The sequence below is a fragment of the Pezoporus flaviventris genome, unplaced genomic scaffold, assembly GCF_033815535.1.
Source record: "Pezoporus flaviventris isolate CSIRO_AGI_PZ_B2104156 unplaced genomic scaffold, CSIRO_AGI_Pfla_v1 ptg000013l, whole genome shotgun sequence".
Classification (NCBI taxonomy): domain Eukaryota; kingdom Metazoa; phylum Chordata; class Aves; order Psittaciformes; family Psittacidae; genus Pezoporus; species Pezoporus flaviventris.
The window spans coordinates 3,881,125-3,896,884 of NW_026892561.1; the positions used below are offsets into that span (position 1 = coordinate 3,881,125).

Genomic DNA, 15,760 nt, shown 5'->3' on the forward strand with positions numbered 1-15,760 from the left:
CTCATCACATAAATGTAAGCTTATTCTTTAGAAAATAAAATCACATTCTGTAGGTCAATATAGTTTCTGATCTCTAACAACAGCTCTGAATCTGGGGGATGTTTAACCAATTTCAGGAAATAGATGTGCATTTCAGATGAGCTGTTTTATGTAGGACTCACTAAAGTAAGCAAGCATTCACAACACTCAATGCGGTATGTGAACTCTCAGTTGAGTCATCCTCATTAGTTAACCCACTGACTAATGCCAGCCGTGTGATTAATATATTCCACCCAGGCACATCCCTCCGACCAAAAGTGTTCTTTTATTCAGCACTGCCCCATTTTACAAGACATTTATTTCAGGGGAGGTGCATTAGTGTTCACAGGAAGATGCCTTAGTTAAGCGACAGAGCTTTGCTGTTGCATATGGCCTTATCCAGCATAAACTGGGCCTAAGATATTTTATACTTTTTCCCCGAAATTCAAGCTTAATGTTAATTTTATGGACCTTTTTTCCCCTCGTAGGAGGAAAATGTAATGATAAAATACCCATAAAGAGCCTTTGTAATAGTATGATACTAAGAATGCTGTGTCTGGTTACCAGAAAATTTAATGATCTCCTGCTGTTTTGGTAATTGCATAAGTAATACATCAGACTGAATCACCAAAGCGCTCTTAGGCGCGCTTTTTATTCTATTTACCTATCTACCAATCACAATGTTATACTGTAGATATCATTGTGGCATCTGAACATCTTAATCCTTTGAACTTGTGGTTAAAATCCTTTTGGATTGTTTTTCCATGCAGTTATAATTAAGTGCACATGAATCCAATGCTGGGTCATTCTATGAGTGACTCTGTTCACATCCGTTCCCCTTTGGGATGTATGCAAAGCAAAGATCTTGTAGTTCACTTGGAGCACTAAATGTAGTTACGCGTTTTCAAACTTCCAGCAGATGTGGCTGTTTGCTTCCCTTCAGCCCTTCATCAGTGTCCACAGTGAAAGTTACAGTATTTCTGGTGACATGATCTTGCTTTAGCTAGCACAGTTTAGAATAATTAAATACATGAATAATTGTTAGTTTGATATAAGCATGCTGGCAGCAATGCCCATAAGTAATTAATAGACTGGTTTGCTGCTTGGCACAGTAGAAGTGTATGCTTAACATACAAATGCTGTCATCTGTAAATGCCAGTACTTAAATCTTTTCCCTACTCAGCAAGAAAACTGGAAGTAAGTAATGTGAAGGAGCAGGTTATGGAGCTCTTCTGCCCACAGGTCCTTTGGCAGGAAAAGTCCCATTCCAGTGTATTCTGTTGGCTTCTCTTTCTCCAAGAAATTGCACAAAGAATTCCTAAGTAAATCAACAATTTCAAACCAGAAGGAAGGGAGAAAAGCAGAAAACCTCTGGGGAACTTTACAGCACCTTCCTCTACCCTCAGCATCTGAAGTCGTCGTAGAATCATCACAGAATGGTTTGGGTAGGAAGGGACCTTAAAGATCATCCAGTTCCAAGCCCTCTACCATGGAGTCTAAGTCCTCCAGTCTCAGAGTTGTTGGCACTGTGGAGACCAGCACTGTCTTGTTCAGTACCTGAAAGTAACTGCTCTGATGGATGCTAACTTTGACTTCTTGCTCTCAGTGTGTAAGGCAACTTGTGTAATACTTTAACACCATCAACAGCACATCAACAAAAGTCATACTATTGAAAGAGACTTTAATTAATTTAAATTCTTCTGTGTTTTCACTTCTCCTGCCAAAATGAAAGTGTATGCATTATTTTGTGATTGAAAATGAGCTGTTTGAAAGGCCAGAGGAAGGTGCAGCCTTTTTTGCAGTGTTTTTTTTGGTGAGATGACTTCTTAGAAATAAATACAAAACAGATATTCAGTTATGTTTGTAACTGGATGAATTTTGGCTTTATTTTGGGGGAGTACTGGTCACTAAGTAAAATTTCTGATCTTGGGCTAAAAAGAAGCACAGAACCTACCTCACAGCTACCCAGGTGGATCTGCTGTATACAGCAATTCCTAGTGTCTTTTCTTGAAAGTTAAACTATAGCTACGTATTTCTTTTACTATATCCACTGTTAAGTGATAGGAATTGGGTAAAAATCTGGTATTTTTTTAAACACCGTTAACATTGAGACTTTTCTTTAGTTTTGGTGCACGATCGATTAGTGTTTGTTTGGGGGGGAGGGTTAAGCTTTGTTTTAAAATAAGGGGTTTTTTTCCAATTAAAAAATCAGATTTTCAGGTCAAATCATGAATTCATAATGTTGAACTTTAAAACCCAGGTAGTCCATGTGTTACTAAGCAAATAGAGCAACACTGGGTTTGGTCTTATCCTTCTATTTACACTGCCCTGTCGTTATGCTTAGTGTTTTGAAGAACAGAGGAGAACATGGTTGCTATCTTAATTTACTGGCTAAAAAGACAAGTAATGCAAATAAGGTTTATGAGCCTTCACTGATTAAAATCTATGCAGCAAATTCTTTTCTGATATAAATGAGGTTAAGGCAGTGAAAATATACGCTATGTGCAGATTGGCGGCACTTCAGGTATCTCGGAGAGCTGCACAGCTTTTCTTAGAGTAAAAAGTACGCTCTAAGTAGAGGCTGTAGCATCACATTTTGCTGTTTTATCAACGTCTGTCACTTTGCTTAGTAAATGTATTTTTAATATTTGCTTAATCTAAAATACTGTTTTGATCAAATATCTTCAGAGAAGATAGTAAGTGTGTGACATCTGGATTAAAGCTTTGTACTTAGATCAAGCCTAGAAGTCTTTTACTATGACATATTTTTCCTTGTTTGTGACAGCTTTCTTCAATTCAGATGTAAATTATCTCCCAGTTTATTCAACTAAACCGGATCAAATTGCATGTATTTCTATAAAGTAACCCCACTTTTGTTTGTTGCTCAAGTTGAGCGTATTATCTGTGTAACCCATAGATATTTCAATAGGTAGAAAGTATTCACTTTCACTTGTGTTTGTGTGTCATTCTGAAAATATATTTTTTCAAACAGATCTGGTACTTTACCAGGTGTGCCTTTAAGTGATTTCTATTGCATTTATACTTTAGGAGGATTAGGAAAGAGAGTAAAAGAACTCTTTGTCCGTTAGATTCATTAAATGTATTCATGCGTGTGTAAGTGGTATAGAGGCTGTGCTACTCAGGAATCAGATCCTTGTCCTAGGGCGTAGAGAAAGGTGAAGGGTGTGATATTTACTGCTTGTGTAAGTGTCATAATAATTGTGTATTCGATTCTTTATTTTTAAATTACCTTCCTGGGCATTAAGCCATTTTTTTGGTATTTATCTTTTCCCTGCAGAGTTAGGGAGGGTAAGGAACCACACCTTTGAAATGGTAAAAGTACAGCTGCTCAGGATGTGAAAGCATAATAGAGCAGATATGTCAGCAAAGGTGAAGACATGACTAATACAAAAATCATTCTAGAAGGAAAAAGACTTTGCTATAAAAATGTATTAAGATGTTGTTTCAACTAGTATTGTATTTCATTACTGGGTAATGAAAAAAACAAAGGGATTTATTCAGCATAAAGTGTAAGTAGCTACTATGTTCTTACAGGAGAAATACGAGTTAATGTTACTATCTCTTGGTTTTGCACAGTCTTAAATCATTCAAAGTACCACTGAAGTACTTCAAACCAGCTAGCTAGTGCTTAGCTGAAATAGTTACCACAGAATTAATTTCAACAAATACCTATGAAACAATAGATTTCCTGTGCCACAAACCAGCATTGGTCACATCGCGAAGCTCTTCAAAAGACGAAGTCTTACACTCCAGTGCAGCAAAGCATAACTTGTATCCATAGTTAGAAGAAAAGTATCATTTTACCAACTTAAACCTAATTCAGTGAAACTGAAACATTTTGCAGCTCAATGGCAAGATCTAACACTGACCGAAACAATGTCCTGTTACCACCTCTGGTCATTTTGCTAGAGAGAGTCTTCCATGAAGAGAGGGCAGTGTTAAAGGTTGCGTAGAAAGTCATTTTCCTGAAGGTGAAAACTACCAGGGTGCCCCTTGCTTTGGCTTTGGGACAGCCCTGAATGCACATACATGTTATTCCAGATTCTGTGAGCTTGAGTATTAATTTTGCTGTCAGTTGAGTTACACTCTGTCAGCATCTGAACGTTGTGTCCTTCCTCTGCCACCCTCCTTGCTAGATAAACTTGGAACAGCTTAGAGTCTCTTTAGGGGGTTTTACTTTACATTTCTTTATAATTAAAGAGCTTACCTTAACAGAACCACACAATATATTTGAAGAATACATTGACCTCATCAGCTGGTTGGTATCACCACGTGACGTATGAGTGGACTCTTAGAGCGCCTGCATACAACTGTTAGAAAGACAGTTATTCTAGGAGCTGAAAATACAGAGAACCACTGTGCTTTCAGCTTTCGTTTAGGCCTTTAACAAATGCTGAGTGCTTAACGCGGTGAATTTTGAAACCTTTATCAAGAAAGTGTTGGTTTGACCGCATGGGTGTCTGTGTAATCTCATTAAGTTCAACAGGATCAATTCAGATTCGGTATATAAACACATGCTTAAGTGATTTCATGCCCAATTGCTAATAACATAGAAGATATCTTTAAATAATAAAGGTGTAGGAGTTTGGGACAATGTAACTTATGTAATGTGTGGGGCTGTTTTGAAAAGAGGACCATGCAGTGACATCAGAGCAAAGGGTTGGCAGCACTGAAGTGGACTCCAGAATTTATCCTAATGGTAATTGAAACAAGGTACACAGATACAAATATGCCTGTATTTTATACTTTGAATTATGAAATTATCCACTGAAATTTAAGTCAGTAAAAATCCTTACAGCACTACACTAAACACACCTTTGTGGGCTACAGCTCTTCAGTACTCTATTATACATCATTCTTTGGTTTCTAATTCTGTTTTAAAGGACTAAGTTACAAAGCATCTTAGGTCTTATATTTCATACATATACAAGAGAAACCATTTCTTTTGGTAGGAGGTGTGTTCACTAATAAGGCTTCTATTCTTTGCAGTAAACAACATATTTGCAAACTACAAATAACAAAGTAGAAGCTGCAGAAGGGGTATGGTGTGATAATTAAGTACAATGGCGACCCATATGAACAGAAAATGCCAAGGAGCTAAAACAAAGCAACAACAGCTTTGTTTGTTGACAGATGTAGGAGCCATATTGTTAGTTAATTGGGTAATGGTGTAAACATTTGCAAACTCTGCTGTCCCTCAGTGAATTAAACAGCACACTGAAATGATGGTGAAAAGCTGCACAGTCCTTTTGCTGCAGGTACTCCACAATGCTTTTAGCTAACCTTCTAAGTGTGGAGACCCTGAGGAAGGGACATCATGTGTTGTTATTATTTAAGGTACTTGAGGTTTGCAAACAGTTTAGACTAGGATATGTAGCTTGAATTATACTCCAGTGAATAATAGGTTTCCATATGGTTACAGCCTGGAAGATCATTTCTTTGCCTAGGCTGGCTCTTCAGATTGGTTTGTTTTGCTTTCCCAAATGTAGAAGACACTTGTGCTGGCCTTTGTAGCTTTTCATGCAGAAAAAAAGGTTGCAGGATTTGAAAATAGAGAAGTCTAATTAGGTACTGGCTTGAACAGAAAAGAGGGAAAATCAGTTCTCTCAGGTGGACAATACCTCATCTGCTGTGAATTGCAGAGACCCCGTTATTTACCTCGCTGTCCATGTCGAGGTGCAATAATGGACTGTAGCAGAATACCAGAACATTAAAAAAATGCAACAAGATACTTAATTAGCATAGTTCTGTAATCACAAACTTAAATGCACTACTTTGGCTGTTTTTTACATAACAGGTTTGCTTTCGAAGATAATAACCTTTCAATAATTGAAGCAGCATCTGTGCAGGAATGCATAATTGGACTGTGGGTAATAGGAATCTAAAATTGAGTCTGGTTTTTAGAAATGATTTTTCCCTTCAGACATTTAGCAATAGCTCACCGTGGTACATGAAGTTTTAAGAAATTATGTTTCTGCATTGGAGGTCAAAATAATGTGTGTGTGTTTGGGGTTTTTTCTTCTGCAGTCAGGTGAAATTATATTGATTTCAATGGGTTTAGGAAGTGATACTTTTTAATATTTGGTTAAATAATGAATTTTCTGTAATTGTCCAATAAAACAGTAGAAATACAAATATATTCAAGTTTGCCTGATTTAGCTGGGGGGGGGGGGGGGGAAGAGGAGCAATACCAGTTTTGTTAATTCGTAACGGGATTAGTAAATTATGCTTTTAAGACAAAATACATAGCAGTTTTTCCTTAATTCATAGTGTTTGGTGTGCTTGACTGTTTTAAAAGATAATTTTAGTAGTAGCGTATTAACAGTCATAGATAAAACAAATTGAACTCTGGAAAAAAATGTTTATCCGTATGCATTTGCATTTATATCCATAGCATAAGACTAATAACCTATTATTCACAAGCAAACTTCTGACAACTGGTGTGCTCACACAGCAAAATAAAGTCAAACAGAAATACCAGGGAAAATAGTTTAAAAATGGAAGTCAAATATTTCAAATAATGATAAGATTAAAAGAAACAATGTTCATCTTCCTATATGAAGCTTTGCCTTCATATAAAAGTAGTCTTCTCGCCTTCATAGTTGTCTTCTGAAGCTCATCACAGCATTAACATGTCAACCTGAATGTCTGAAGGACACCAGAATCCTTGTCGTCATTATTATATCTATATAAAGAATTGTATTATGTATTTACAATTCAATTTTATTCTCATACAAGATATCCTATAGGCAGCAGTCTGGCTTCTAAATATAATCCTCATCACAAAAGTTTCTTGCTGACTATAAACAGAGAATTGCTTATGTACCTTAAAGTGAAAGTCGGTAACGGGGTAGGCAGCATGTTGAGCAGCTTACAGAGTTTGGTGCTAAGATCCAAATGCAAAAGAATGTGGCAGTAATGGTGTAGATAGTGCCTGTATTGTTATATTCCAAATTGCGTGGCATTTAACTCTCACTGGAATTCTCCTGTATGCCCACCTGCAGAAGTGATTGCCTAAATGCCTTTACAAATCCAGTGAGGAGCCCAGATTCCAGGGCACAATCATACAATACAAATGTATGCAGCTAAATGTATACATAAATGACACATAAACATAGTACTTATAATGCATATATGTATACGTGCACCCACATGCATAACTGCACACTTCAGTAGTTGGGCTGAGATGCAGTTTCACCTTATCGTGAGCTGATTTAGCATCTCACTCTCCATGAAAGGAGGAGGGCCCTGCTTCCTTTCTTCTACTTAGTCCTTAGTGCTTTTGCGATGTGCACTGGCTTTGATGTTGACTGCACTTGTGTGTTCACCAGTTAGACTCAATAGCATAACTGAAAAATAGCTAAACAAATAAAAGTGGACAGTTTTCTCCGAGGCTAGTTTCATTAAGGTGGCTGCTAAGCATCAGTTTGAGTGAAAGGTGCTTCGCCATGTGACTTGGAGCAAGAAAGGGAGTAGAAAATTAAAGGTAGAATAGTTTTCCCCTTTCAATTGAGAGATCATGTTGGATTTGCTACGCTGCTTGCACCATCAGTTTGATTGAAGTTTTAGGATACTTATGTGGGACTACAATTTTATTTTATACCTTAACTCGTGTTCTAGCAATCCTTCCAAAAGACCTTGACGTTGGTGAAACCAGATACGTATTCACGCTTTGGTTTATAGTGGAAAACCAAACCTTGGAATTCATGTTGTGGATTCTGTTTATTATTATTCTGTTTAGTTAATAATAATAATATACATAAAACACAGTATATATTTCTTAGTCTGCATCCTGGGAACGCATACCCACAACTTCAGGTATCACTGACAGAAGACTCAACAGTCTCCCTGGTGAAAATCTGCCCTGTGAAGAGAAACAATTCAAAAAAGTCTACTTACACATCCCTTCTTGTTCTTATCTTTACAGGTGACCCAGCTGGATCCAAATAAATCATTACTGGAGGTAAAACTATACCCTCAAGAAACACTTTTCCTAGAGGCAAAAGAATAAATTTAACAAGATTGTAGGACTGATCACCCTTTGACAAGCCAGAGGCACAGCATCGAAAGGAAGACTTCTATCAACGCCACCTTGTACTGTCATCCAACTCAGTTCAATGTCACAACTTTGCCTCTTAACAAGAATCCTGACAAATTGAAAAAGCATAGCTAACGTTTCACATACATGAATATATGTTTCCAACCTCATTTAAACGAGCAGAGGATAACATTCTGCTATGAACACTGAACATGATGACTCTGTTGCTCACTTATCATCCAGCTTTTGTTATAATTAATGCACTGTTAAAATGTGAGTGATTGTTAGGTAGAATTTTTACTCCTCAAATGCCCCCTTTTCACCAAGAAATCTTGGACATTTCTGCCTGTACTTTTGACACTAGAATGCTGTATATTTGATATCTCACTGAGCCAGTGCTCTCATATATATGCATTTTATTTCTGTGTTTGAATTTCTACTTTGTCAACTAATTTAAAAAGGCAGAAAAAATTAATGGGACATTCTCAGCCATGGAAATTTAACAGTATTATAGTAGAAAGCATATAATTTTTGTTAGTACTTTCTGACTTCTTTGATAAGATGTAAGGTTTTGTTTGAAGAATATAGTTTGACATATATGCAAGATATTTATTTACTGGTTCTGCTTTGGGTCTCAGTTCTGATTCAGTTTAGGAAGTATTTTCCATTACATTGCAGTGCGTGAAACTGCTTATTGCATGATGTGAATATTTAAATAACATTAGAAACGGCCAGTACCAGAAACCTGGTATCTTGCCAACACTTCAGGAATCAGCTGATATTGAATATCAGCTGTTAAAAACCTTTCAAATACCAGATACAAAAGTTCTTTATTTCTCATTGTGAAAGAAAGGGCAGTTCCCATATTAGCGGTTTTCCTTCATTCTGGCATTTGTTTGTATCCTGTTACTCTCCTGTTTTAAAGCACCTTGTTTGTTTCGTCAAACAATGAGCATCTTAAGAGGTGGTGTAAGAAGAAATCTGCCTTATTATTGCACACTTTTGGACATTTTAACAATAGATTACTGATCCCATCTCAAATTAAAGAAATCCTCCTTCTCTTGTCTGACATGTATGCACCAGCTACCTGCCATCCGATGGGGAAAAATCTGGTACTTGAAGTTTCTCAACCATACAGTGAGCATACTGAGGCTAAGACCATAATGTACGTACACCTGGTGCCAAACCAGCATCAAAACTGGTTTGGTTAGTCGTTTGGGGGTTTTGTTTTTTGCTTTTCTTTTTAAGTCTCTGGGCTTACAGGGTAGTGCACAGTGGCACTACAGAATCATCATCTGCTAATCAGACTTCTCTCTTTTTTTTTGGCACATTGTTTTCCACCTATGTTTGTATGTAATTCATAGTGTTTATCATAGCAAAAAGAGCTCTGATTTGAAAATTTTATACTAAGCAAAACCCAGTTGCACACATCTCTTAGGTTTTGGGTTTTTTTCTTTTCTCTTTGGAAGGAGGTTGATATAAAATTAAATGTATGCCTATTATTAGGGTGTTAGTGAAGCTGATCTGTTGTTACCTTTACCAAAAATGCAAATTTCTGAGCGGGGAAAGCCTTATTCTACCTTTTGTAATTCTGTAATTAGTGAGTGCTACATTGGACGCTTTTAGAAGCGAGGCATCTATGGCAGACAAAAGGTTTGGAAGTGTTAAATTCCAATAATTTCCAGTTCACAAATGAAAGAATTCATAGCCAATAGAAAGGTAAATGTATGTGTAATGGAAAGGTGAATGCAGACACCTCATTGTGAACTGCTGTTTCCTTACAAAAAAAAATATCCACTATGTTTAGTAAATAAGAAATTAACATAGGTTGCAAATTGGGGTGATGCTGTTTCTACAAACAATCACAGTAACACATACAGCAAGATTTTAAAGCGATGCATATCTCTTTTTCTTCATATTAGCTTTTCCTTCTAAGCTGGCTATAGAGGAAAGGAGTTGCTGAAATACTGCTACACAAAGCAAAGCGACCTTTCAGCCGACTTGTTTGTATGAATCTGTCCTGTTTAACTTTTGTTTGATCTCATCCGGCTGTTTTCTCTCACTCGACTTTATTTCTGTATTTTGACTTATATATTCTTTACTTTGATACTAGTTTTATAAAGTTATTAAATGTGGCTTGAATATTTGTTGAACTTGTTGAAATCGGTGCTCCCAGGGTTCGCTTGGCCTCTTTTTTTTCCCTAACTCTTTTGTTATATTTTTTTTTCCCTCATTTTGCTCCTATTGCAAAATACCCTGTCATTATCAAAATGTTCTAGTGATAATTAACTGGAAATGTTCAAAGTGGTGGCATTACTGTCCGCTGGTATAATGATATCAAGATCAGTATACAGGGATTATTCTGCCGCAAGAAGTGTATCACTCTTTAAATAAAACATTTATGATTTTTGGTCCTTTAAATACTTTGGGCCTGATTTCAAGAAGCAACCATCTAGAGTCACCTTTCCAAATTACACCCTCGACGCAAACCAATCCCTGTGTGGAAACATTAATATGCTATGCCATCATTTTCTGCTCTCCTAAACCATGGTATTCACCTCATGTGCGTTACTGGCATGGTTAATCCTTTAGTCAAGTCTACAGACTAATTTTGTGATTCAGTATTACCCTGACACTGTAATGCTGTTGCTACAGAGCGTATCCCTGATTCTACCTTTTTATCTTCAGGTCCGTCACATTAATGGATTATCATTAACATGATTAATGCATTAGTTTTAAGTCTTAAGGAATTACTGTTAATGAGTGGAATCCTGAGCGATGTGTCGGCTTTCATTGCTGCCCTTCAGAGCATGATGGTGAAGGTGGGCACACTCTGGCTTTTGAAGAAACTCATGCCTATTGACATTGGTGTTTGGAATCATTTATTGGAGAATACGCAGAACACAAGCATGTGCTCTGTATTCTCTGCATATGCACTCTGAAGTTCAGTGAGAGTGCGGAGGGTGTTTCTAAGGGAGCTATGTTGGGGGGGGTGTTTATTCTTTTTAATGTAGCAGAAAAGGACTTTGGCTTTCATAAACTGTACCTATTCGGTGACATCAGAAACTTAAAATAAATTTTCAATTACAGTAGTGTTTCTACTAAAAAGTTACATGATTTCACTCTTCTGTGTGTGGGGGAAACAAAACCGCCATGAACCAGATCGCAGGACTGAAACACCTCATTACCCAAGCCTCATGGCCTGACTCCCTAAACAAAGCATGGGAAGATTTATGTGCCTTGAAACGGGGCCCACAGCAAGCAGAAAATACGTAAGTAGGTCTCAAGACAAAGCAAAGCAAAAACCTGTGTGTGAAGAGTCGCTTCCAGGTAGAACAAGAAGCTGCTTGGAGCTGTCAGGAAATGTTCAAGATGGAGATACCTTGTGCACACTGTTCCTCACTGGAGGCAGGGCTTCCTCCTCTCTGCTGCCTCCCTTCGTGGAGGGTTCACAGCACAGAGACCGTACATCAAGGTAAGCATCAAGTCCTTCCTTCCAACATTTGGCAAAGCAGAGGTTACAGTTTTGTTTCAGAAGAGCAATGATGGCTTTCCTCTGAGATTCCCCTGCATTTTGCTTTACATTGAAGTTTTTCCATATTGTGAGTGACACTCACTCCTCTCTGAGGAGAGACAAGCCCCTGTGTCTGACATATCAGCAGGCTACTTCATCACCATTGTGGTATAGGCTTCTTCCAACATGTGTACTCTCTTTGCTGTCAAAGCTGCTTGACGCCCAAATAACAGAGTCTCTTAAGCTCATTGATAGGGAAGGTATGACAGGAGCAGATGGGGTGCTTTGCCTGGTGTGAGCTGTCTTACAGCCGTGTCCCATGGTGGTTCATTGCAGTCACTGGTCTTCTCAGACAAATGACCTAGGAGGAGAGACTGGATGTTGATGCCGCACCCGGGTTAAATTTTCTTGTATGAAAGAGAAGGCAACAGCAGCAGCCTTCATTATACTGTTTTCTGGACAGGACGCGAAAGAAAGCAGAGATTACTGTATATTTTACACAGCATGAGCCATTGTTCACTACCTGAAACCATTTCCTTACGGATGACAGAGATGGAGGAATACCAAATTTAGCACGAAACATGTCAAGATCCAGACAGTTTTATACTCAATCTGATACAGAGCTGCACTGGTGCCAGAAGAACCACCTCTCCCCCCATCCTGCACTAGAACCAAACTCATGTAGCTAAAAACTAACCTGCTTTTTCCTGGAGCAGTTTTCAGGCTGATCCAGCTCACTGAGTGGCTGTGTGCACACCAGCACTGACAAAAAGCAGGAGAAGGTGAAGCACGTAAGGGGTAAGTGAAGATGCAAGGGAGAGGAAGGCAGGGCTGCTCGTCTGTTAATCATGTTCCTCAATACTTTTGAACTCCTTGTGATTTCCTTTACATTTTGCATTAATTTGGCTTTAATTTCAAGCAAATGAATGGGATAAAGGTTTTGCTGTCTGACGTTTCCATCAGTTTTGTGAAAGTCAGTAGCTCAGAGTTCAAGAAATAAGAAGCCAGATGGGGGGTCTCTTAAGTGTGTGCAGTGAGGGCAAGGCTCACGCTGCATCTAACTCTTAGCTAGTCACAAGAGACTTGAGTGAACAGCCTGAGCAACCTACCTGCAGGAAAATATGTTTCAATGGGATTTAATGTCTCGTTAAACACCAGAGAATTCACTCTTGGTTAGGGCTTTTCTCTGTGGATTCTTTTATGTGTAATAAAGACTGAAGTCACACTGCAGCCTTAACATAATTTAATTAAAATATCATTCAGCTGCTGGTTATAGAAGGCACCTTCATTAGTTTCCCTGTGCTCACAAAACCATTGGTTAACACAGTCATTATTTGGTACTTACTACCAATGAGCTTCATTTACTATTTCTGTGTTGTGACAGTCTTCCACAGTCCATTGCTATTTGCTTTCAATCTAGCCATCTTGAATGAGCTTGTATCATTCATTAATATCATCACATCACTACTGATACCTTTCTCCAGATGATGGATGAGTACCTTGGATAACATGGTGTCCTGGTTCCCACGTAGATCCTTGGAAACATGCCAGTATCCTTTCTTGCTGTGAAAACTGTTGCTTACTGCTTCCAGCTATCCATTTCTGAGTAATACTCCCTTTTTTTTTCCTCAGGAAAAGCTGTTTCCACTGTAGTAAGCAGCAGTGCAACTGACTAGCTTCATTTTGCTGCAGTTGCCCTACTTTCACCAAGTGCTCCTTTTACACCCTGGGAATATATTAGTCCAATTATTCCTCTAATGATCTCTTACACCTTTGGTAATTGTTCCTCGAGGTCTGTCCGTTGCTTAGTTCTGGGTTTGTGTCTTCCCAAAGTTAACTTTCCACAGCCGTGTTCTTTGCTGTTCTCCTGAGTCTGGCTTTCAATTGCATCCTTCAATGCGCTGGCTCACCTGGCTCAGTTACTGCTGGTGGGCCTTCTGGAGTCTTCTTAAGAAAGATAGGTGTGTACTGTGGGGAGCTCAAACAGTGTCTTCAAATAGTTTTGATAACAATCTTAGCCTTTTGCCTGTGACTTCCCTTTATTACCTTCCTCTTTATGCAGTTTTCTTCTTAAAGCTAAATGCTACTCTGGTGATTTTTTTATGTTATTATTTTAGCAAAATAGTGAATATCAGGATGTTTAAATTTACCTCAAAATGTGTTTTCTATCACTTCATTTGCCTCTATTTTTTATTTAAGCTACCGTCAGAGTCCCCATCAGCTAGTTACTATCATTCATATGTATTTTCTGCCTTGTAACTAGAGCATCCAGTTCCTCCTGATCTTGCCTTTTTGGAATTCACCAATACACCCCATTTGTTCTCATTTGAAACCTCCCGTTCTGTCTCAGCCATTTTCGGAGGTTTAAAATTACTCTTAATGTGCACGTAGAAACATTTTTGTCTCTTTGCCGGGTTTCTATGCCCTCGTTAATTAGGACTTTTCGTTGGATGAGGAAAAGGCATTTCCGAAATGCAGTGGCAGTTGAGAAGGGGTTTATTTGTTTTAGTGACAAACTCACATCTACAGAGGAACTTTATAGATAATTTTGTGGGTCTAATTTTTTCAAATCCAGGTGTTTTTCAGAGCTGAAGTGCAACCTGTGCGCTGCAGAGATCGTTCCCTTGCCGAGAACGTACTTCTGCTATTTCAAGGTGTAGACGAAGAGAAGACACTGGGTGACTGCTGCACTATCCTCTACTGCAGTAAATAACCCCCCAAAAGCAGAACCGCGGCCCTCAGCACTCTCAGTCGCTGCGGAGAAACCGCCGGCGCAGCGGAAACGGCCGCGGCCGAGCCCCTCACCGCAGCGCCAGGCCGGGAGGCGCGGGGCGGGCCGCGCCTTCGCACCTCGGGGCGGGCGGGCTGCGCGCCCGAATGCGGGCCCCAAGGGGAGGGTGCGGAAGGAAGACGCCCGTCAGCGGCCTCGGGAGCCGCTGGGATGCGGAGGAGCCGTCGATGGAAACATCCCCACCGGGCCCCGGCGGGGCGGGCAGGAGGGAGCCGCGCACCGAGGGAGCGCTCCCCGGCGTCTCACGTTCCCTTCTGGGCGGACACGGAGCAGGGAGGGGAAAACCCGGGTATTACCGGGCCATAAACAGCCCAAACAAACCCCAGCGCACGGAGCCCGGAGCCGCAGCACTGCGGGGCTGACGGCAACCGGGGCTGCCCGGGGACGGGGGAGGAAGCTGATGGTCCATCATTAAGTGAAAGGGAAGTCTGTGTTTGCGTTACCGATCCCGTTAGCTGTAGGAAGAATATAGGAATTACTCTCCCCCACACTCTTTCCCGAGTACGCCCGGGTTTTGGTGATGCCGTTGAAGCGGCTCCTCTCCCTCCCGTCCGCAATAGGTCTCTTTAACGGCGCAGGTTGTGTTTATCATCTACCGTATTCCGGCAGGACTGGGAAGCTCCCGAGCTCCTAGGGCAACACGCACGGAGAGGGGGTGGGAGAGGGCGCAAACCGCCCTCCGACTGGGGCTGTCATGATCATGAATAAAAATGAAAGGCTCAGTCTTCGGCTGATGAAACCATTTACCCTCCAAAATAAGCGGGGATGAGCTGGGCAGGACAGGAGCGGAGCTAGGGCGGGGGGAACACACACACTGCCCTGCGTATCCGTCCCGCTGTCACGAGTGGGGGCAATTCCCACCCCCGTCAGGAGCGAGGGAGCGCGGGGGTTTTTAATTACCCTCCTTCCCTTTGCTCCCTTCATTTTTTCCCGCACCCTTTTGCAGCGAGACACACTTGGAATCAGAGCGGTTGTGACATTTTGGTGGCAGCTTATTGTGCGGAACACTTAAAGTTTAAAAAACAAGCCCCATAGAAGTTGAGGGGCTTAAAGCAGCCCCCTTTGTGGGGCAAGACATAGAGTTTTGATTCTGGACAATGGTGTTTCTCAAATTTCTTCCAAAAACCTGCACCCCATCTGTGATCTCAATGAAATCGCTTTTCTCTCTCCCTTCAATTCATTTGGCAAAGGCGAAGCAGATGCATGGGACGGGGTCTGAATTTTAATTATTAGGTTTTACCTGAAACAAAACAAGCAAATCCTTTTTACCATGTGTTTGAAGTTAGGGGACGGGTAGGGGAATATAAAATATAATTAAAAAGCTCGCGGATCGTTAGGGAGCTGACAAGAGCCTTTTTAATGAAGCTCTCCGTGCGCC

At 40.1% G+C, this 15,760-nt stretch overlaps 1 protein-coding gene across 1 annotated transcript in view; it reads left to right on the plus strand.

The window, feature by feature from the left end:
• FAF1 (Fas associated factor 1) overlaps positions 1–10,498 on the plus strand; it is a 169,834-nt gene extending 159,336 nt beyond the window's left edge. The window contains exon 19 of the mRNA XM_061451261.1: positions 7,967–10,498. Within this exon, the coding sequence (XP_061307245.1) occupies positions 7,967–8,050 (84 nt within the window). The 3' untranslated portion in view covers positions 8,051–10,498. The remainder of the gene's footprint in view (positions 1–7,966) is intronic.
• Positions 10,499–15,760: the final 5,262 nt, after the last annotated feature.